The sequence below is a fragment of the Panthera tigris genome, chromosome F3 (genome assembly GCF_018350195.1).
Source record: "Panthera tigris isolate Pti1 chromosome F3, P.tigris_Pti1_mat1.1, whole genome shotgun sequence".
NCBI lineage: Eukaryota > Metazoa > Chordata > Mammalia > Carnivora > Felidae > Panthera > Panthera tigris.
In genome coordinates, this window is record NC_056678.1 from 62,735,807 (window position 1) to 62,759,546 (window position 23,740).

The following is a 23,740-nucleotide window of genomic DNA, read 5'->3' on the forward strand; positions in this document are numbered from 1 at the left end:
CAATGTACCAGACTGCCGCTCTCTGCTCTAACCAAAGGAATGGCAAGATGTAAGCTGTTTCTCCCAACACGCCAGGCTGTCGGCAGAAGCACTGCAGATTCGTAAGAGAGCTGGCCTCTGGCACCTTCTTTCCCTTCAGAAAACAAAGCTTTATTCATGGACCCAGTCCTATCTCCATTCCCAGTGTGGTAATCAACTTATTGCTCTCCAAATCCATAGGGGTTCTAAGCTCCTATTTTTATTAATTCATTCATTCCATGATTTTTTTTTTTTGAGCCCCGTGGGAATATAGGCATAAACAGAACAAAGTACCCTTTGCCAGAGTTTACATTCTAGAATGGGGACAAAGACAAGAGGCAAATAAATATGTAAGATGAGAAAAAGTGGCAAGTGTTGTGAAGAAAAGAACACAGGGAAAGGAAATAGCTGCTCTTCCATGTCAAGAGATAAGGAAGGTCTCTCGGATAAGGTGTCTCTGAGCAGAGATCTGAGTGAAGGAAGACAGCCAGGTGACTCTTGGAGGGCGGAATGTTTCGTGGAAAGGGAACAGAAGTCGAGAAAACAGCCTTCTTAGTGGCTTCGGGTACAGCAAGGAGGTTCGTACACCTGAAGTGGAAAGACTAGCTTAAGTTAGTATCTAGCACTGTCCCTTTGCAATGTAATCAACTTGGTTGCAACTAAAGCAAGTGTTTTTTTAAAGAAGGAATAGTACCAATTTCGGTAAATTTCTCCTGACTCCGACGTCCGACATTTTTAGTATCTGTTTTATAGCCTTCGGTACATAGTGCTTTGTCTTATAATTGTCTGTGTGTGAGTCTCATCTCTCCTACAGATGGCAAACTTCTGGGGGGATAAAAGGGCGTAGGCGGGGAGATTAGATCTTATTCAACTTTATTTCTCAGGGCACATCTGGGGAGACAGGAGGTGCTCAAAAATATTGATTGAAAACAGAGGTAGACATAGATTAGGAGTTAGAATAAAGTGGAGTTAAATATGTCACCCTGCAAACCTTACCCCCAGTCTGTTCCATTTCAACCAACTCCACTCTTCCAATTACTTGAGCCAAAAATCTTGAGGCCACCCTTGACTCCTTTCGTATTCCATATCCAGCCCAACAGCCGATGAGGAAATCCCATTAGCCACCCTAAAGAATTCCCATAACCCACCTCCTTTCCACATATGCCACTACCATTCTAGGTCGATCCTGGAATAAAACAATAATCTCCTAACCAGACGTCCTTTTGTCCACCTTGTCCCATTTATCTATGAAGATGTAAGTCAGACCACGTCACTCTTTTGCCCAGCACCCTCCAGGGAGTTCCCACCTCACTCATGATAACATTGAAAACGCATGCGTGGTCTCCAGGGTCCTGCAGAGCTGATCCCGGGCTATCCTGGACCTCAAGTCCAGCGCACTGCCCCCTCCAGTCACGCTGGCCTCCTGGCTGCTCCTCAAGCACACTAAGTATGCTTCTTCTTCAGACATTTAACTACTTAATTCAATAATGGTAGGAATCTGCGCTGGGTTGGGGAAAGAGAAGTGGAAGACTGTATCTCCCATTATTTTCCACGTGCTAACATCTGAAATCTGAACGCACTTCACAAGCAAATGGTGAGTCATAGCTTAACTGGCTGGGGTTTTTTCTTAGAGTGACACAGTAGAATCCGTAGAATCAGTACAGTAGAATCAGCAGGCTCTTCAATTTGATGATATACTGTAATAATGGTAACCACTTATAAACAGCACTTATCAAATGTCAGACGATATGGTATTTTTGTCACTCATTACTTCCTGTTTCTCACGAATCCCCCATCTACAGGTAAGACGTTAAATAACTGCCTAAGGCCATTCATGGAGTAAATACTAACTCACTTTAGATTCGGACTCTATAGACGGCTCTCTCTAAGCTACACAACCTCTGAAGGAAAAAAAAAAGAGATTTCAAATCCATTCCAGGATCTGAGCAAAGTTCACATCCTTTCTGGGTCTCAGTCTTCTCCTGTGGAAATCAGGGGAGCTGGATTAGATGTTTTCTAAGGCAGTGATTCCCAAAAGCCAGTCCATGGACCGACTGCTTTAGAATTGCTTGGGAAGGTTGTAGAATATAGGTTTGTGAGCTCTGTCTTAAGAGATTTTTCTTCGGTAGGTCTGAAACTGTGCCCAGGAACCTACATTTTTTTTTTTTTTTTTAATTTCCCAAGTGATTCTGCTATGCAGCCACGCTTGGAAACCATGCTTCCAGGTCCCTTCCAGCCTGGACACATGATCATTCTCTGGGGCCATTCCAAAGTCCAGGGACATCCACATTCACAGTCCCACTGGGCTTGCATTCCTGGCTATCATGAATCTCTAGTCACTGGGCCATGAGTGTAACGAGAACTTCTGTTTCTCGGAACATCTAAAGTAAACCAGAAATGGGGAAAGAGGGTCGCATGGGGTGAGTCATGATATTGTTGCAAATAACTTCCCCACCAAGGCACTGCTTGTCCTGGGAACAGCAACCAGGGAGTTTTAACACAGCTGCCTTAGCTGCAGCTGCCTGTATGAAGCATGTTGGTATTTCCCGGGCTTAGGAACCCTATCTATTTTGTGTTCCAATTATGCCTATATAGGTACTTTCCATATTTAACAAAGAAAGGGAGAGAAAAACCGAGAGACAGAGAGAGAGAGAGATCCCAGCTAGGATACTCTATTTGGTGTCCAAGGAGGGCCAGTTGCCTGGCTGAGGCTCTTTGCTCCCCTTAATTACTGGGCTAAGGCTTTGATCCTCAGAGTGGTCTCCCAGGACCGGCAGCCCCCAACACTCTCTGAGAACTTGTTAGAAACAGAAGTTCTCTGACATGTCATTTGCCAATACCTTCCCCAATTCCATTGTGAGGGGAGGGGTGAAATGGGTGATGGGCATTAAGGAGGGCACTTTTGGGGATGAGCACTGGGTGTCATATGTAAGAGATGAGTCACTGGGTTCTACTCCTGAAGCCAAGACTACACTGCCTGGTAACTAACTTGAATTTTTAAAAAAATTGGGGGGCGCCTGGGTGGCTCAGTCGGTTAAGCGTCCGACTTCAGCTCAGGTCACATTTTGTGGGTTCGAGCCCCGCGTGCGGCTCTGCGCTGACAGCTCGGAGCCCGGAGCCTGCTTCAGGTTCTGTGTCTCCCTCGCTCTCTGCCCCTCCCCCACACGTGTTCTGTCTCTCTCTCAAAAATACATAAACATTGAAAAAATTGCTTTGATAAATAAATAAATAATAAAATAAATTTTTAAAGAAAGAAAAGAAATGCAAATTCTCAGTCCCCACCCTAGACCTACTGAATCACTCTGAAGGCGGAGCCCAGCCAACCAGGTTTTCACCAGCCCTCCAGGTGACTCTGCTGCTGCTCAGGTTTGATAACTGAAGAACCGGGGGATGAAACGAGGCTGCAATTTGTCCACATAAAAAAAGAAAATTCTAAATGTGTCAGTGCGCCCCTCCTCCTCATCCCCTCCAGTGCTTCCCTCGCACGGAAGGGTGTAAGCCAACCACGTGTGGACAGCTGTGGCAACACCATGTCGAGAACTGGAAGGCCTCCCTGAGCCGCGGCACACGTGGCCCTGAACCTGGACCAGTACAGGACTCTGGGACAGGAAGAGTTCTGGAATGACACGTGACACGTTTATTTCTGCTTTAGGAGCAGTGGAGGAGTGGGAAGTAAACCTGTCCTTCGGGAGTCAGCTGCTCTATTAGCAAATCCTACCGCTTGTAGGGATGGGGTTTCGGAGTGGTAGGGGTCCAGAGCCGATGGCCAAGAAAGAATTCTTGAGATGTATTTGGTGTAAAAAGGTGACTTTATTAAAGCACAGGGACAGGACCTGTGGGCAGGAAGTGCTGCACTGGGCTTGTAAAGAGTGACTGCTTATGTACTATGGAGTTGGGGGAGGGAAAGGCCAAAGGGAAGCCTCCAGAAGGACTTTCATCTGCTAAACAGGACTCATAGGATGCCACAGCCTTGCTAGGGTCAAGCTAAGGTTGTTTTCCCTCTAGGAAGCCATTGACATTAAGACAGTAGGGCGTTCCTGGAGAAATGTTATACTTTGTATTTGCCTCAGGTATTTGTCAATGGGCTGCAGGTCACACGGAAATTTAATTTTACCTGCCATTTTCTTCTTGCCTTTGTCCCCACAACACTATGGAGGGTGATGTTGGGGCTCCAGGAAACTGAGTCTACAGGTTTCTGGAGATCAGTGTATTGATAAAATTGCCTTTTTCTTATAATTTACTAAGACATTTGTAACCTGAAGGAGACTCATGTCCCGCATGATTGTGATCTCTATCACAGTTAACCATTTGTTTTCTTTCCTTTCCTTTGTTCTTGGGTGGCCAGGAGAGCCTGAGGAACGTCACACAGATCCCACTTGGGCGGGGGAGGGGCGTGTGTTGGCTTGTGCTTTGCCCTCAGCTTGCCTTATGGTCCCTCATCACTACGTCCCGCAAATTTCTTGAGTCCAGCTGTCTCTCTCCTTCTCCACTCCTCCCATGCAGGGCCCAGCCTCTGCCACCTCACATCTGAATGACGATAATGCCTTCTAGCTCTTCCTCCAGTTCCTCTACCAGTCCTTCTCCACACAGCAGCCCAAGCGAGCTTCCTAGAATCTTATTCTGACATGAATCTTCTAACAGCTGTCCAGTCTTCCTGGGATAGTGTGGCCCATGACGTCTGCGGGATCGGGCCAAACCTACCTCTCCGGCCTCACCTTGGGCTTTCTGCACATCTCTGCTGGCTCCCATCCTGACTTCGTAAGTGCACAAAGTACCTTCCAGCCTCAGGGTCTCCCTGCATGTCATGTTCCGTGTACCTGGAATGTTCTTCCCCTCCCCTCCCTTACCTGCTGACTCCTGCTCATCCTCCAGCTCTTAGAGAATTCCTCCGAGCCTTTGGGGAAATTAGGAATTTCTGTTACATGCTCTTACAGTGCGCTGCTTTCCTTCTTAGCACTTTTCACACTTGTAAAACAAATAATTGTTTGTTTCAATACAAATAATTGTTTCATTTTGGTCTCTCCACTAACTATTCAGTGTCATATGGCCAGAGATCTTGTCTATCTTTCTCTCTGTTGTTTGCCTCGTTTCTAGTAGGGTGTCTGGGTATTAACTGAGTGTTCAATAAATATCTGTTGAAAAGGTGATAAAAGAAGAGTTTTCTGTTGTTCCTAATTAGGAGGCTTAAAAACAAAGACCTGGGAAGTCAGGAAAGGGTAGCCCTGACTAATGATGCTTAACCAGGCAGCAGCCATATAAGACTTCTTTGTAATTCTGGGGCATTACATATCTATTGCAACCCATCTTTTTGTTCATGTATTTATTTAACAAATATATTTACTTAACATTAATGTTAATTTATTTAATGCTTATGAATTTATCTAACAAATCAGTTCCTGCTGTGAAGATACAGTGGTGAACAGGACAGATAAAATGACTTAGCCCACGGATCCTACATTCTGGTAGAGGAGAAAGACAAGAGGCAATAGATTTTCGATTCTCAAATAGGCAATCAAATTGTCTGACAATAGCTATTATGAATTGTTACTATTTCAGATAGTATGACAAAACTACGGAAAACTCTAAAATATGATAGGGGGATAAAAGAGATGCGTGGGGGGTTCTTTTAGGTAACAACCTTCACCAGAGATTTTCTAGTTCACTCATGCTTGTTTACCTCCTTAGTGAAACTGTAAGCAATTTTGAGAATAGTAATCATGTCAGATTCTTCCTTTTCCCGCTGGGCAGCTGCCAACACATGGTACCCATTAGATGCTCAATACACATTTGGCAAATAAATAAGTAAGCAAAAGGGTAGAAGGCAGGTGGATGGATGGATGAACCCAAGGCTGGATGAATGGAGAGTTCACCATGTGTTGAACTCTTGAGGGCAGGTTCTGTAATTGATTCATTTCTCTAGGATTGTTTCATTTCTCAGCAATCACCAAAGGACACCAAGTTTCAGGGATGTTCTTTGAAGGGCTTTGTGGGCATTTGCATGAGAGGAAGAGAAGCTTTAGCATGAATTGTAGTCAATGGACACTGGATAAAGGTCCAAGAAGCTGCACTAAGGAGGGGTCCCCAAGCTTTGGTGAGGGAAAGAGCTGGGAGTCTCACTCTATGCCTTGATGAAGATCTCCAGCTCAATGCCAGAGCAAGGCTCTGAGCCAGAGATATTACAAAGCTTCTTGAGACAATTGGAGTGGGTCTTGAGGTCTAGATGTTGGAACCAAAGATAATAAGGATGAGGATAGGGAATTCAGAGATAAGAGCCAGAAAAGCAGCCAGTAGGCGAAGTTTCTTGGTGAATCAATATTCCCAGGGGCCTCAGAGAAAGGGCAGAGGAAAAAAGACAAGCTGATCTTGGATGGCCTTCCTCATCCTAGTGGGTCTTTGGAACCAGGATAAGCCTTGGCCCAGGGCAACCAACGTGGCACTTTTCAGCGGTACCAGTGCGGTTTTCCTAGTGAATATGCCTATTTTTGGTAAACTCCTGTGGAAGGGACCCCAGCCAATAGCAAAGACTCAGAGTGCCAAATCCTAAATGTCAGGCCCCTGTGCTTTTCCCCAAGCCCACTTCATTTTTTTTTTTTTTATCAGATCCCATCCATCCATCTCTGAACTCCTCATTATGAAAGATCAGGAAGCATGGAAAGGCGGAGGACAGCAAGGGACAGCGAGGGACCCAGAGACCCAGCAGCAAAGAAGGGTGTCCTGATTTTGCTTGCTGAGTTGTTCTCGGTGGTTCTTGACACTTCCACTACCCACCAATCTCCTGGACAGAGAAGCCAATTCACTTTCCAGTTTCCCAGAGTGGAAAACTACCAGTGTCGGCCACCGCATGCCCAGGCAGAGCTCGATCTGTCCTGAGCTCTGGTAGGGCCTGGCAGGCAGGCAGAGGAGAAGCAGGCAGCTGCCACCAGGCTCCAGCTTCCCAAGAATTATTTTCATACTATGCTGCCAAGGTTGAGAGCCTGAAAGGGCAGCTTGTTCCGTGATGTTTACCATCTCCCTGCTAGTTCCAGACCACAAGCTTACCCATCAATGAGTGTCCTATATGCAGCTTCCAGGAAAACACACGCATGGCACACGTGAGTCCTGAAGCATGGAGAGCTGATACCTGGGCCTCTCTGGGTACAAGGAAGACCAGACTGACCAGGAGGGGGGACACTGGGGTCAACCAGGGGACCGAAGACAGTCTCTGGTCTAAAAGAACATCTGCAATCGTAAACTTTAGAGCCAAGAAGGGGCTTCAGAAAACCAACCCCTCCAATGGCTCCATATCAAATATTAGTTAGAACCTCTGAGCCCCCAAAAGGTGAAATGACTTAGTCAAGGATGCACAGCTGACGAGGACTGAAATTCCTGCACAGGACTGAGACTCATGTGTCCTGATCCCTGGTTCCTCTTTCTTCAACCACAGGCTACCATGATCAAGTTCTTCCAATTCCAGAAAGGACAAGGTGGTCCCATTAGAGAAGCTGTCACTTGGGTCCCTGTTCCCCCAAGCTCCACATTGGCTGCTACTCCAGACTGGTTCATTATTCAGGTAAATATCTATACAGCGGGATGCTACTAGAGGCCAACGAAGATTATTTGGGTTCCTCTAGGCACATAGGGTGATTCTGCCAACACCCCTTTTGCCCAAGTTGAGATTCCCCTTGGGATTAGCCCTTTAGAATTGCAGCCTTCCTGGAAGCCCAAAATACTTTCCAGAAACAATTATTGCAGAGCTCTGGAAGAGGAGTCCCCAGGCTGTACTGGATTCCAGGGTATCAAAGTGAGGGTCAGTCAAGATACATTCTTCTTCCTGGCTGCCAAAGTCAGTGAAGGTTTCATAGTAGAATAGTATGTCCTTCCTTCCAATAAGAAGGTGAGTTGAAGGGATGCCTGGGTGACTCAGTCGGTTAAACATCCGACTTCAGCTCAGGTCATGATCTCACGGCTTGTGAGTTTGAGCCCCACGTCGGGCTCTGTGCTGACAGCTTGGATGGAACCTGGAGCCTGCTTTGGATTCTGTGTCTCCCTCTCTCTCTACCCTCCCCCACTTGCATGCTCTCTCTCTCTCTCCCTTTCAAAAATAAATAATAAACCTTTTTTCTTTAATTTAAAAAAAATGAAGGTGAGTTGAAGAGACAGCAGGTCAGGAACTGAGAAGAAAACTGGGGCCATGGTCTGGAAGCTTAAAACTGGATTCTGCCACTTCCAAATCATGGGACTTCAAGACAAGTTAGTAAAGCTCTCTGAACCTGAATTTCCTCATCTTTAACAGTATTGCCAAGAGGGCTGTTGTGGAGATTTAACATAATGAATACAAAGAATTTAGCATGCTTCATGAAATATAATAGGGCTCCAGATAGGACACTCAGAAGGAGGAAGAGAGAGGATTATTTGTTTTAAATGTTACATTCACTCTAAAGCAATTTGGAGGTTTTATGGTCTTGGGAAGGTTACTTAACTTTCAGCCTCTCAGCTTAATGGTAATAATAGTATTTGTTTATAAGAATGCTATCAGGAAGCATGAGTTAATATATATCAAGTACTTAGTGATGTTTAAAGCAGAATAATGCTTGGGGTGCCTGGGTGGCTCAGTCGGTTAAGCGTCCGACTTCGGCTCAGGTCCTGATTTTATGGTTTGTGAGTTCGAGCCCCACATCGGGCTCTGTGCTGATGGCTCAGAGCCTGGAGCCTGCTTCGGATTCTGTGTCCCCTTCTCTCTCTGCCCCTCCCCCAACTTGTGCTCTGTCTCTCAAAAAGAAATAAATGTAAAAAAAAAAAAATTTAAAGCAGAATAATGCTTAAAACCGGATAGATGTTATTTATAGATGTTATTTATATTTTAACTATTTTTACCCTGACTCATTCTAAAACAGAGATTGGAATTGGCTTCCCAAATGGTATAAAATAATTAATAAATGAATAAACGTATGTATGTTCAGGGGAAAGAGAATAGGGAAAAAAAGGATAAGCTAAAGAGCTAAGGTTGATATCCAAAAGATACTGCATGTGGGTCTATATACCTTTGCTGGTGATGGGCCTCACATTTGGCTCTGAGCTTCCCACTAGCCAATTCAAAAAGCAAGACACCATCAGTTAACATAATCTGGCAATAAGGTAAAAGTTAACTTTCTATTTCTGTTTCCAGGTGGGATGGAGTAGCTTACAGTAACCAGTGCTCCCCCCTGCATTTGAAAGATGCAGATAAAACTTATAAATCATCTATTTGAAAGCATCTGACTGCTCTGAGGTTTAAAAAAAAGTTAAAAACGGGCAAAACACCCAAATAGAAGTTTTTTTCTCCGAACAGATCGTTAGAACAGGGGACTAGAACTTCAAAGAAGGGAGAATCTGAGAGGGGATATACCTCCTGCAGCCCCTTTCAGCCATTCCTCAGTTTGGAGCAGGGGCACAGGGCTGGCTCTGGGCTTTGCGCAGGTAGAGAAGCTTCGCTATGGGGCAAAACCCCAGAGCTTCTGGAAGAGATGGGTGATCGCTGTAGCCAGCAGCATCTTTCTCACTCTGCACATTTGCCAAATGCATAGTTATCAATCACAGCTGAGCGAGTTTCTCAGTAAGAAAGCTACTACAGAGTCCTGAATATTGGTCTAACCTACTAAAAGCAAATAAATTAAAATTATAGCTTTCCAAAGGTGGACTTACCCACCCCCTCCCCTCTTCTCCCCATAGCCGGGGCTCCTCCTGTGCCAGGATGAATCATTTCTTGTTAGCTATGCTTGTATATATAGAGAAAATACACTTCATGGTTGGGCTTTTTTTTTGAGAGAGACAGAGCACAAGCAGGGGAGGGGCAGAGAGAGAGAGAGGGAGACACAGAATCGGAAGCAGGCTCCAGGCTCTGAGCTGTCAGCACAGAGTCCGACGCGGGACTCGAACCCACGGACTGCGAGATCGTGACCTGAGCCGAAGTTGGACATGCAACCCACTGAGCCACCCAGGCGCCCCCAAAGGGTTGATATTCTTATGAACTCTTTCTCGGCTTCCTAACATCTTTGTGAGACCAAACCTCAAATGGCATAATTTAGATGCTTTTTTTGAAGAAAAATACAGAGAAGCCTGGGAGGCCCTTGACTCCCTTCCTTCTTGTCTTCTCCTTATTCCTCAGGCACTTATCGATTGTCTATATAAGCCAGGTACTGTCATAGGTATTGGCCATGAATACACAAGAGATCATTGCCACACAAAATAAGACAAAGACCAAAGTCATAAATGTCTGTGCAGCAGGGGGGAAAAGTTGCATATTTTTTAACAACTCATCACCTCCTACTTAAGCCCCCCCAAAAACCTCACTGTTTTGAATGTCTTAACTTTTACTTTACTTCACTGTGTATGTGTCCAAACCACGAAAAATTCTGGGAGGCCTATCTTGCCACATCCATGCTCTTCAGAGGCCTGCTGGCTAGGACCAAAAGCTAAGCCAACAATCACACTGTTCTCCTCAGAAAAACATACTGCCATGGATAAGCTCGCCTGGGCACAGGGCCCTGTGTCCCCTTGGAGTCAGGATGGCCAGAGTTCAGGGTTGTTAGAAGCCCCCACTTCCCAAAGGTAACTTGAGTCTCTCTTGGAGACCACAAGGGACCATAATGGTCACTAATGAACTCTTTTTCTCTTTCCTCCCCCACCGTCTGCTACATAGAAACCATTGTTTTATGGTATTTGGTTTATTTTATTTTTCTCTTCTTCCAAAAGGAACAAATCACAACCCTCAATATTTGCATATCACTTTCGAAAGCCCACTGACTTCTGTTATCTCATTTGGTCCCCCTATTGTAGCCACGTGAGGTGCAGAGGGCAGAGTTCATTTTCCCCCGTTGTGTCAGTGAGCAAAGTGAGATATGGAGCTTTACCTAAAGTCACAAAGCTAGATAGTGACAGAAGTGGAAAGAGGCTTGAGGTCTCTTTATTTCCATCACCCGGTCTCTTCACCAAACCACATTGGCATCACACGGTATGTCTGCACTCACTCTCCACGCTATAATGAGACCTCAGGGTCAAGAAGAACCACCGATTCAGACAGAGGACCCGGGAAGGCTTACTGCCTGTCTAATTTCTTGGAACATCTTCGTCTCAGATTTGCTGAAATATGATAGCAAAAGGACACCCTGCATCCTGGTTATGGGATGTAAAATCAATACGCAAAAAAAACGGTTGCATTTCTATACGCTGATAATGAAGTATCAGAAAGAGAAATTTTAAAAAAATCCCGTTTTTATAATTGCACAAAAATAATAAAATACCCAGGAATTTTCCTCCTCCTTTCACCGAGGAGGTGAAAGACCTGCATATCGAAAAGCACAAAACATTAATACAAGAAACCAAAGAAGATACAAATAAATAGAAACCTATTCCATGCTGATGGATGAAAGAATCAATATTGTTAAAATGTCCATATTATCCAAAGAATCTACAGAGCCAAAGCAAGCTCGATCCAAATTCCAATGGCGTTTTTCTAATAATCCTAAACAAATGATAGAGATAGAACGAATAATCCTAAAATTGGTATGGAACCACAAAAAATTCTGAATAGCCAAACCAATCTTGAGAAAGAAGAACAAAGCTGGAGGCATCATGTCCCCCAATTACTAGATATATGACAAAGCTATAGTAATTAAAACAGTATGGTATTGGCATACAAAATAGAGACCCTAGAAATAAATCTACACGTACATGGTCAGTTAATTTATGACAAAGGAGCCGAGAACACACAATGGGAAAAGGACTATCTCTTCAATAAATGGTGCTGGGAAAATGGGACAGCCACATGCAAAAGAATGAAACCTGACCACTCTCTTATACCATGCACAAAAATTAATTCAAAATCAATTAAAGACATGAATGGGAGACCTGAAACCACAGAACTCCTAGAAGAAAACATAGGCAGTAAGCCTCCTGACATGGCTTTTGGCAATGATTTTTTGAATCTGACACCATAACCAAAAGCAACAAAAGAAAAACATAAAGAAGCGGGAATACATCATACTGAAAAGCTTATGCACAGCAAAGGAAACCACCAACAAATAAAAAGGCAACCCGCTGAACGGGAGAAAATATTTGCAAATCATGTATCTGATAAGGGACTAATATCTAAAAGATATACAGAACTCCTACAACTCAATAGCACAAAACCAAATGGTCCAATTAAAAAACAGGCAGAAGATGCGAACAGGCATTTTCCAAAGCAGACATACAGGTGATCGGCAGGTACATGAAAAAAAAGGTTCAGCATCACTCATCATCAGGGCAAGGCACATCACAACGATGAGATATCGCCTCAAACCTCTTAAAATGGCTACTGTCAAAAAGGCAAGAGATAATAAGTGTCGGCAAGGCTGTGGAGAAAAAGAGATCCTTCTGCACTTAGGGAAGACAGTGTGGAGTCTCTACAAGACATTAAAAATAGAACTGCCATGTGACCCAGCAGTCCCACTTTTGGGTGTTCATCTGAAGAAAATGAAACACTAACTCAAAAAGATATGTGCACACCCCCCCCATTCACTGCAGCATTATTTACAATAGGCAAGATACAGAAACAACCAAAGTGTCCACCAGTGGATGGATGGATAAGGAAATTGTGGTATATGTATACAGTGGAATATCGGTCATGAGAAAAAAGGAAATCCTGCCATTTGTGACAACGAATAAAACCTGAGGGCATTACACTAACTGAAATAAGTCAGACGGAGATCTCTCTTATATGTGGGATCTAAAAATATATATATAAGGGACGCTTGGGTGATTCAGTCGGTTAAGTGTCTGACTTTGGCTCAGGTCGTGACCTCATGGCTCAAACGGGCTCTGTGTTGACACCCCGGAGCCTGGAACCTGCTTCGGATTCTGTGTCTCCCTCTCTCTCTGCCCCTCCCCCACTCACGCTCTGTCTCTCTCTCTCAAAAATGAAGAAAAACATTAAATTTTTTTTTTTTAAAGCTCACAGATACAGAGAACAGACCGGTGGTTACCTGAGGCAGGGGGTAGAGGGTGGAAAAAATGGGTGAAGGCGATTTAAATTTATTAAAAAAGTAAAATAAGGAATCTAACTGTGGGGGGGGGGGGAGGCAGTGGAAAGAACTCACAACCTGGGAGGAAGGACATGGCATCCCATTTTGTTATCACCGGGTGAGGACAAAGCCTTTGATCGGAAAGTACCTGTCACATACTGGGGATCCCAAAGTTAGGTGGCTCCTGTTTCTGGTACGACCCTAACCTCACTGTTGCCCTCATGACCCCTCAGTGACAACCATCTCCACACTCTTACTTTCCTGTTTGTGCCTCTGAGCCTTTTCTTAGCTCAAATGCTCTCCTTTCCTCTTTCCACCTAGCCTGGCAAATTCCTCCATGTCTGGCCCACATTCATACCTTCAGTATTTCAACCACTCAGACCCTGGGGAGCTGACCTGGTTGGGTAGTACGTGAGCATCCAGTGTGTCTGACAATCCAGGAGCACAGAGGTCAAGAGCACGCTTGCTGGTCAAGAGCGCCTCTTAGCTCTGCCACTTAGCTAGCTCTGCAACCTTGAGTGAGTTACCTAAGGTTTCTGGGCCTCAGTTTCTCCTGTGAAGCTGGAAAGACAATACTACCTACTTCATAAGATTACTGCAAAGATTAAATTTGCTGACGCCCACTTCGAATGGCACCAGGAATATATTAAGTGCTGGTTGAGTGTTAGTTGGTATTCCCCTTTGAACTCTGCATTCTCTTTTTCCCTATTTGGCACAACAGAGGGTGTTTAAGGGGCAGATGAGCTTCAGTTGTCCCCAGAGAAAGATCCTTTTACTGGCAGGAAGGATACCAAAGGCCACCCTCAGGCTAGACTCGACAAACATATAAGCAAGAAAGAGCCAATCTGGGCAGCATCAGGCATTGCTTGCTTAAGAGAAATTCAAGCAGGGAGGTCCCTTCGCAGCCTTTTTATCTCCCTCTGAGGGCCCTGCTCAGTCTGAATAAAGCAAACAAGCAATCTCTCTCTGTCTCTGTCTCTGTCTCTGTCTCTCTCTCTCTCTCTCTCTCTCTCTCACACACACACACACACACACACACAGAGCCCTAGCATCTCGGGTCTGGTTTCAGAAATCTGAAACCAGTGCCACATTCTCATTAGATGAAGCCCCACAAACCTTCTCACACATCTCTGGGGACATGAAGGATGAGAGCCCAGGATTTTCCAATTTGGAAATGTGTGTGAGTAAAGTTACATGTATCAGCTTTGGCGGTAGACAAGGGGGTGAGGAGAAGGGGAGAACGCTGTGCAGAAGGGAACCAGGGTATCTCTGGAGCTTTGGTATCTTTGCGAGGCTGAGTCAGTACCAAAGGGCTTCTAGACCCTTGCTTACTGGGCATGCTAATGAGACCAAGTTTCCCAGAGCGAGCTCTGCATGATCCTCTGAGTCTTTTCTATTCCTTCGCCTCAGGCCATCCCTCAAACCCCAATTACCTGTCACCCCCTTAAATGCACACTGATGGTCACAGAAAAGTAGCCATCAGGCTGCCCAGCTATTACATGATTATTGGAGAAAGGTCATTTCCTCACTGGCTCCCTGAGGGGCTGAGTGGTTTTGGTGGAATGACCTTGGAGCTGGGAGACGGGAGTCGTGGGCTCCTGCTTTACCATTCGCTAGATGTGTGCTCGTGGACAAACCTCTCACTCCCTTTGACATCACTTCCTTTACCTGTAAAATGGGGAAGAGGGACTTGGATATCGTTAAGGTTCATTGCAACTCAAATAGCCCAGGACGCTAGTTGCCTAGGTCCAAAGAACTCACTGGGGTGTAGGATTGATGCTGGAAACAACAAAACCACAGTGATGAACCTAAAACTACAGGAGTCTATAGGAGAAGAAATTCCTCCTCTCAGAATCCCAACCCTTTAATGTCTTTGTCTCTCCCCCGAAAGTAGGAACATTATAGACACCAAAGGAGGACTCCCCCACCCCAGGGTTCTGAATTGCTAGTAAGCTTCCTGCCTCCTATGAAGGGAAAATGCGGAACGGAAACAGGAAGCCCCAACACTGCCCTGCCCTGGCTCTGTCCTGTGCATCCTGAATGCCTGGGTTGCCTGTTAGGGAAAAGAGCTGTTTCTCCCTCTTCCAAGTAAAAGCACTTCTCACAGGCCAAGTCAGAGGGTGGGGCCAACTGCCTTTGTGCTCCTCACAGACAGCAACTGTCTGGTTGGTTGGCTGAGTCTTCAGGACCTCAGACCCCTGGGCTTGGTGTCCAGGATAATCAGGTCACTTCTACTCGTCCTCCTCCCTCGAAATCCCTAAGATTCTGGGCCCTGACTGACCACTGAAGGAGAAGCCTGGAGGCGTCTAACCTGGCCAGGTGATCAAACCACTATTATAACCCAGACTATTCTTATACTTCATTGTGGCATCTAGAGATGTCCCTTTGTCCTGGAGGTACTCTCAGGCTCTCCTGTTAAGTCCAGTCGCCCCACCCAAGGATCTACAAGAGGATGAAAAGGCTGCCCCTTTGGGTCTCTCACTCAGCACCCTCCACCAGGCAGCCCCCCATGTTCCTCCCCGTCCCTTCTGGCCATTGCATACATGCTATTTCTTCTTCCTGAAAGGCTTCTTCTTAGACCCACCTCCAGAGGAAAAAAATTGCCCAACAAAAAGCTTCTTGTACTATGAAACTCCTACAGATTAGGCTGGGGCAGGCTTTGTGTACCCAACCTGTCACTAGGGGGCATTTTAGGGTACGTGTGTGTGTGTGCATGTGTGTGTGTGTATACACACTGATATATATATGTATATATCAGCTATCTTCTTTGTGCTTAACCTCAAAGGCGAGGTTCTTCCAAAGTTCAGATTTTAGAACCCCAAGCCTGAGAAGTGCCAGGGAGCTGGGGACAAGTGGATTTTCTTACAAAGAACAGCCATGCAAGATCAGGGACCCTGCTTCCAAGTCCAAAGCCCATCCATATCTTCCAGTATAGGTGGTAAAGCTCCCACACCATAAAATCACAGTAAGTTTGTGACAGAAAGGCTCTCACAGATCACCTAATCCAACATCACCTTACTACAGGTGAAAGGATTAAGGAAATACGAAGAGAAATACAATGGCAGGTGTAATGTCACATAACTAATTAAAGACCAAGCCAGGATCATAACCAGGTTTTTCCTCAGAATCACTTTCTAAGTGAGTTAAATACTATTTTCTTGTCTTTCTTTTTTCTTTTATTTGAGAGAGAGCATGAGCAGGGGAGGGGCAGAGGGAAAGGGAGAGAGAGAATGTTAAGCAGGCTCCACACCCAGCATGGAGCCCAATGCAGGCTCGATCCCACGACCCTGGGCTCATGACCTGAGCCAAAATCAAGCGTCAGATATTCAACCGATTAAGCCACCTGGGCAGCCCAATGAGTTAAATACTATTTTCTAAGTAAACTGCAAATCATTCGGCAGAATATTCTAACAATGTCCACATCATTTGTTGATTTGTAGAAATGTTTTTCACAAATTGTTGGTATGATCGTTTGATGGAGACTAGCTAACTGATCTCCTGAGCCATGATTGTGACAGAGGAAACTGCCTCAACCTCTTCCAATGACCTTCCATTGAATCGACAGTCATCTGGTCCCTGTCCCTGGTGCACGGTTACAATGGGAAGCTGGCGAGGCATGCTGTCCACACTTCAGAACTGTGTACATACTCCTGCATGTCAGTATTTCCTGGGTGGACCCGTAGAGCCTACACTGCAGCCCCCAGTGACAACGCCACCTTGAAGCCTGCCATTACTGGAAATGCCACTATTACTACCTTTCTCCCTACCTGCTTGGCTGCCACTGTCAAAGCTCTGGTGCTTTAGAGCAGTGGGCCAACGGCCTCCCTGCCATCATGTCATGACCTACTACCTATACCACACTAGTAGTACTAACTGGGAGTCTCCATGGCGTGGAGGCTCCATGACACCAGCAGCCATGATGAAATCTCCACAACGGGCTTAAACTAATGAGCTGGTTGTAGACTTTATATTAATTAAATTTAATGTTTAGCCCAGTTGCTATTTGCCAGCCAACATTTTATATCAAATACTCTATTAAAATATGTGTCGATATTTTAAGATCTGTTTACAACCCAGTTCTCCCGACTTACATCCAAGATGGCATCTATTTATACCATGGGACCAACCTGTGGGGAAAACCTACCTGGCCAAGAATTTTCGTCTTTCAGTAGAAACCAATAAGGACTTCTGAAAAGTCATCCATAAATCAACATGCGTTTATTATGTATCTACTCTACATTCATCAGTGTGCAGGCCCTAGGACTCCACAGACCCCAAGATTTGTGCCTTGATCCTTTAACACTGATTACCGTTTCTCGTTGCTGGTCTCTAGCTTAACTTGGTAAAACAGAAGAAATGGTAGAGAGAAGGATTAGTTCTTCAACATACCTCCAATATTCTATGTTCTATAAAGATCTTTGCAAGTCAAGACATTTCTTCCTTTCTCCCTGGGAGAAAGAGGCAACAGAAGGGGCACTTGGGTGGCTCAGTTGGTTAAGCCTCTGACTTTTGATTTCGGCTTAGGTCACGATCTCACAGTTCACGAGTCCAAACCCTGCGTAGGGCTCTGCGCTGATGGTGTGGAGCATGCTTGGGATTCTCTCTCTCTCTCTCTCTCTCTCTCTCTCTCTCTCTCTCCCTCTCTCCCTTTCTTTCTGGTTCTCTCTCTCTCTCCCAAAATAAATCAAAAAACTTAAAAAAAAAAAAAAGAGCCAACAGAAATGGTTGGCACCAGGAATATGGGGAAAATGTTTTAATGATAACTGCTTTCTGTCTTCACACAGCTCATTCCCTGCCACAGGGCTACAACAATGCTCTCGAACAGAGAACACTAGCTCTTTTGGTTCATTCATCAAAATGTCCTCATATCATCCTAGTCTCTGTTAATGTGCCTGGCACCAAAACACGCTACCACTCTGTGCACACATAGTGACCCTTCCTTGGAGACCGAATCAGAGAGATGACCATTTGCTTGTTCAATGTAGCAGGAAGCAACCACACTTCAACGGGGTGGGAGGAATACAGAGGAGAGAAATGAGGGAATGGTGTTCAAGTTCAGATCTGAGGTGAACCAACTAAGCTTATTACAAGAAAGTAATAAGGCACTGGGTTTATTAAAACAAGAAATCCTTGATTTTAAGGTGTTTTGATTATATTTCCTTTTCAGGTATAAAGAATATCCCACAGAGACAGAATTCTAGTTAGGAGAAGAGGGTGAGGATTTTCACAATGTACCCTCATGCTATATGAAGAGGACAAAAGAAAAATGTCCTCAAAAATCCATATGCAGTACGGAGCAGCAGAACTTTCATACATTACCGTGGGATGGGCAAATTGGTAAAATCTCTTTGGAAAACTCTGGTAATGTGTAGAAAAACATACTGTATGTAACATATAACTCAGTAACTCCACTTCCAGGTATATGCCCCAAAAAGCTGAATACACAAAAGACCTTCTACCAAAGGTAGAAGATCTTCTACCAAAAGACCTTTACAAGAATGATTATAGCAGATTTATTCATGATGGGCCCAAACTGGAAACGATCCAAATTCCCATCCACAGTAGACTGGATAAATAAAATATTCAAACGAAGTAATATCACACAACAATGAAAACAAACAGTTGCCAACTGCATGCAGAAGGGTGGATGAGTATCATGAACAAAATATTGACTGAAAGAAGCCAGATGCGAAATAGTACTTATGCATCATCTGCTTCCATTTATGTAAAGTATAAAAACAGGCAAAATTAATCTATATTGTTATAAAGCAGGATAATGATTACCCTTGGAGTGAGGGTGAGAAGAAGTGACTGAAAAGGAGCATGAGGAGAGCTACTGAAATCTGCTAAACCTCTGTTTCTTAATCTGGATGCTGCTTAGATGGATGTATTCAGTTTGTAAAATTCATCACATTGAGCACTTATACTAAGTATAAGGATATATGTATACTTTCCTATATTTATATTTCTGCCAACATGGAAAAAAAAAAATGACTCCAATCCTTTACCCTTCCCTGTATTCAGGCCATCCCCATGTGATTTTTTTTATGCCATCCCACTCTGACTCAGGGCTTGGCCATGTGACTTGCTTTGGCCAATGAGATCTCAGCGAATGTGACTAAAGCATTGGCTTGGAAAATGCTGCACATTTCTGCTTCTGCTATTGCTCCTGTGCAATTTCCATTAAAACATATCCATGCTAGTCTGCTAGAGGAGAGGACAGCCAAGCTGCCCAGTCGTCAGAGCCAAGGCCATCCTAGATGAACCAATAACCAGCTGACTCCCAGATAGGTGCATGAAACCAGAGATCAGAAGAATACTTCAACCAACCCCAGACTGGATCACCAACTTTACGTAAGTTGTTAAGAGGCATTACTCTGGTAATAGACAAGTGTACTTCAATTTAAAGTTAAAATACACATGCAATTTTCCCCAATGTTTATAGCAGCGCTATCGACAATAGCCAAAATATGGAAACATCCCAAACGTCCATTGACGGATGAATGGATAAAGAAGGTGTGGTTTATAGATACAATGGAGTATTACTCGGCAATCAAAAAGAATGAAATCTTGCCATTTGCAACCACATGGATGGAACTGGAGGGCATTATGCTAAGTGAAATTAGTCAGAGAAAGACAAATATCATATGACTTCACTCATATGATGGAATTTAAGATACACTCATATGGAGGAATTTAAGATACAAAACAGATGAACAGAAGGGAAGGGAAGCAAAGATAATATAAAAACAGGGAGGGGGACAAAACATAAGAGACTCTTAAATATGGAGAATAAACAGAGGGATGCTGGAGGGGGTGTGGGAGGGGGGATGGGCTAAATGGGTAAAGGGCATTAAGGAATCTACTCCTGAAATCACTGTTGTACTATGTGCTAACTAACTTGGATGTAAATTTAAAAATTAAGTAATTAATTAATTTAAAAAATAGAAATAAAATAAAATATATAGAGAGAGACACACATACAATTGTTTTAAAAAGTTGGGGAGAACTAAAAGATTTCTCTGGACACATCTATTTTTGAGTATGGCCACACCTGATAGGAAAGAAAGACTGCCTGAGATCCCATAAGACCAGGGTCGCAGAAGCACAACATGACATCCAAGTAAAACATAGGCCTAAACCAGCCAAAAATAACTGGAAACCCAACCTGTGGAAGTTCTCCAAGTCATCTAAAAATTCTTTCCTGTTTCCAAGAAGATGCAGAAGCAAACAGATGCTTCCTCCGCCTCCCATTTTTTAAAATTCCCATTTACTCCACTCTAGTTTATATCAAGAGCCCTTTCACAATAGCCAAGATGTTATATAGACAGAGGATATTAGTTTCTGTTTCTGCTTTAGACAAGTTTCATCATGAAAGTGAAGGAAGGAAGGAAGGAAGGAAGGAAGGAAGGAAGGAAGGAAGGAAGGAAAGAAGGAGGAAGGAGAAGGAGGGAGGAAGAGAGGGAGGGAGGAAGGAAGGGGAGGGAGGGAGGAAGGAAGGGAGGGAGGAAGGAAGGAAAGAAGGAGGGGAGGGAAAGAGGGAGGGAGGGAGGGAGGGAGGAAAGAAGGAAAGAAGGAAGGAAGGAAGGAAGGAAGGAAGGAAGGAAGGAAGGAAGGAAGGAAGGAAGAAGGAGAAGGAGGGAAGAAAAGAGGGAGGGAGGAAGGAAGGGGAGGGAGGGAGGAAGGAAGGAAGGGAGGAAGGAAGGAAGAAAGGAGGGGAGGGAGAGAGGGAGGGAGGGAGGGAGGGAGGAAGGAAGGAAGGAAGGAAGGAAGGAATAAGGGGAAAAGATGACCCTTTGGATACCCTTGGCAGGGCCTTTGCCAAGATGAACATTGATGGACTTGAGTGTTCAGCTGGTCTTCTAGCATGTGGCTGAGCAATGGCCGTGTTACCTGGATTAACCTGAGCTTTTGCAGAACTCAAGATGGACAGCAGCAGGAGTAGCATCAAGGGTGTTCTGGGAATCGAAGTCATCTCAGAAGATGGTGTCGGAACTGGAGCCTGCAGCCCACCAAAATGCAAGCAAACGAGAAAGAGAAGGAGAGGAGAGGAGTGAGACAGATACTATCAAAATGAATGGATACAATTTGCACTATTATGTTTGGGTTCTTACAGTCTTTGTTTCTATATTTAGGACTTCAAGTCACAGACTTGGAGAGTCTTGTGGGACATTCAATAATCACATAATGTAAGAATTTCCAAACTCAGATCGTGAAATTACAATTACCAAAACTATAGGCAAGTAACAAAGTTTTACTAAGATTAATACTTACCCACATTGTGAACGGTGATAATCTAAAACTTACATTTATGAAGTCCTCACAATTTTGATATTGATTCCAATATTAAACCAAGAAAAAATATATATATATGGGGAATATTTACAGATACCTACATATATACAGGTTAGTATACACACATGCATCTCTTTGCTGTATCAGCTGAGAGGGCCTAAAAGCCAGACACCACAATAGCAACAAGTATGCCTAGTGCCCAGATCTTGGTTTTTAATACCATTCTCCAATAAAAGGAGTCAGAGTTCCTTGGAGAAGTGGCTGATCCCAGGCCTGGGGCAGGATATATACAATATGAGCCTGGAGAATCTTTTAGTGGCAGAAATCAAGAAAGTATACATCCCCCCAAGTGATGGGGATATATCAACAGGACACAGGAACCAACTGAAAGAGTTCTCAGTGGTCAAAGCTGGAAGAATTTGAGCAACAGAATAAATAAAGTAATATTGGACTACAACCCAAGGAATAAAATAAATATCTACAAGTCCATGTTGATATAAATAAATGACTGAATAAGCAAAAGGGGGAGAACAGAAAATCTTCCCATTCAAAAGAATTCTAAATAATTTATGTAGATACTCTGCTTTTAAGGGGGTGGCACATAGTCCCTCCCCTTAGGGTGAACTGCACACAGTGACCTTCTCCCAAATAGTCCAGTATGGAAATGGAGGAAGTAGTTTTTCAGTGGAGGAACTTGACAAATGCTACCTCAAGCCAGGTGATGGATGTTAACATCACCTTTGATAAGTCATACTGTTAATATATACCCTAGATATGATATGATGAGAATGGCACAGGATAGCCTCTGTGGTCTTCCTCCTAAAAACTCATTACCTCAGACTAATCATGAGGAAAACATCAGTTCAGTCCCATTTTAGGGACACTCTACAAAATTCCTATTGAATAATCCTCTAAGCTATCAAGATCACAAAAGACAAGAAAGTCTAAGAGACTGTCACAGCTAAGGGAGCCTAAGGAGGCACGACAACTAACTGTAAAGTGGCATCCTGGATGATGATCCTGGAATAGATAAAGGACATAGGGGAAAACTGAGGAAATCTGAATGAAGGATAGACTTTAGTTCATTATAATGTATCAACATTGGTTCATTAACTATGACAAAGCTACTGTACTAATGTAGGATGTTAATAATAGGGGAAATTGGGTATTGGGTAAACAGGAATTCTATGTACTATCTTTGCATTGACTCTGCAAGTACGAAACTGTTCTAGAATAAAAATTGTACTAAAAAGTTTCTGCCAGGTAACACTAATCATCAACCAAACCAACAATGGACCCATTGTTATAAATAATATGCAATACATAATTACAAAGGAAGACAAAATCCCATTAAGCTGGGGTGATTACAGAAGGCTTCATGGAGAAATCTGACCTGATCAGGCTCTTGAATGATGAGTAGGATTTTAATGGGCTATAATGGGAATGTAGTAAATAAAGGGGGAACATAGCCAAGACACCTGTTGAGGAAGCAGAAACTTTCTATGATGTTTTCTAGGTGATAGAACTCTCACCTGCCCTCCTCAATAAACAAGTAGGAAAAGAAAGGAAGGAAGGAAGGAAGGAAGGAAGGAAGGAAGGAAGGAAGAAAGAAAGAGGGAAGGAAAGGCAGATATTCAAATGCTTGAAGAGGATGAAGCCAAAACGAATCAAGGACAAAAGACTAAAGTGGCCTTCTGGTGGGGGTCAGGGGTGGGTGATCCACAGACCACAAAATGGTGATAAGCGTGGTTTCATGGAATTGATTTGGATGGGGTAAAATATGTGTCTCAGTGTGCGTGGTCACTGCCAGCAGCAGAAACACTGTGTTTTCATAAAGGAGTCCCCAAACTAATATGCCCAGAGAAAGGAAGACATGGGCAGATCTTGGAGACATTGGTCATAGCTATAATCTAGCACTAGCCATGACCATGGTCCAGGATGTCCTTCCACAAAGACCCAAGTTTCTTGTGCACAACCACTCAGCCTTGTCAGCACTGCCTTGACTAACCACTCTCTCCTTTGGTAGAAGAGTCCCACAATTCTCTCTTGGGGCACCTTTCTCATGAGTTGTTGGCCATAACCTCTCCCCTCTATAACCTTCCCCAGCAGTTCCCTCTACAAGGAATGACTTATACCTCATTCCCTTAACCAAAACATACGCTGATTTTGCCTCTATTAGATCCTCCATGGCATAGTTATAAAAAAAAATCCATTTAGTCATTACCTTCAAAATGGCTCATTCTTGTATCTCCAAAAGAATACTTTCCATTTTGTATAAAGCATGCACTCAAAAATGGTTTTCAACTGAACTACACAGCACTTACTAGACGCTCAAAACTATCTGACTGACTTCCCTTTTGGAAACTGTTACTTGAGGGTTTCAGGCTGTGAATCTCCAGAACAAGTGA

The 23,740-nt window shown here is 44.0% G+C and overlaps 1 protein-coding gene across 4 annotated transcripts in view; it reads right to left on the minus strand.

The window, feature by feature from the left end:
• Nucleotides 1-23,740, minus strand: part of DDR2 (discoidin domain receptor tyrosine kinase 2) — a 154,355-nt gene that overhangs the window by 41,618 nt on the left and 88,997 nt on the right. For all 4 annotated transcript variants that reach the window (XM_042975993.1, XM_042975992.1, XM_042975994.1 and 1 more), the window contains one exon: nt 20,931-21,039. In XM_042975993.1, the coding sequence (XP_042831927.1) occupies nt 20,931-21,012 (82 nt within the window). In that variant the 5' untranslated portion in view covers nt 21,013-21,039. The remainder of the gene's footprint in view (nt 1-20,930; nt 21,040-23,740) is intronic.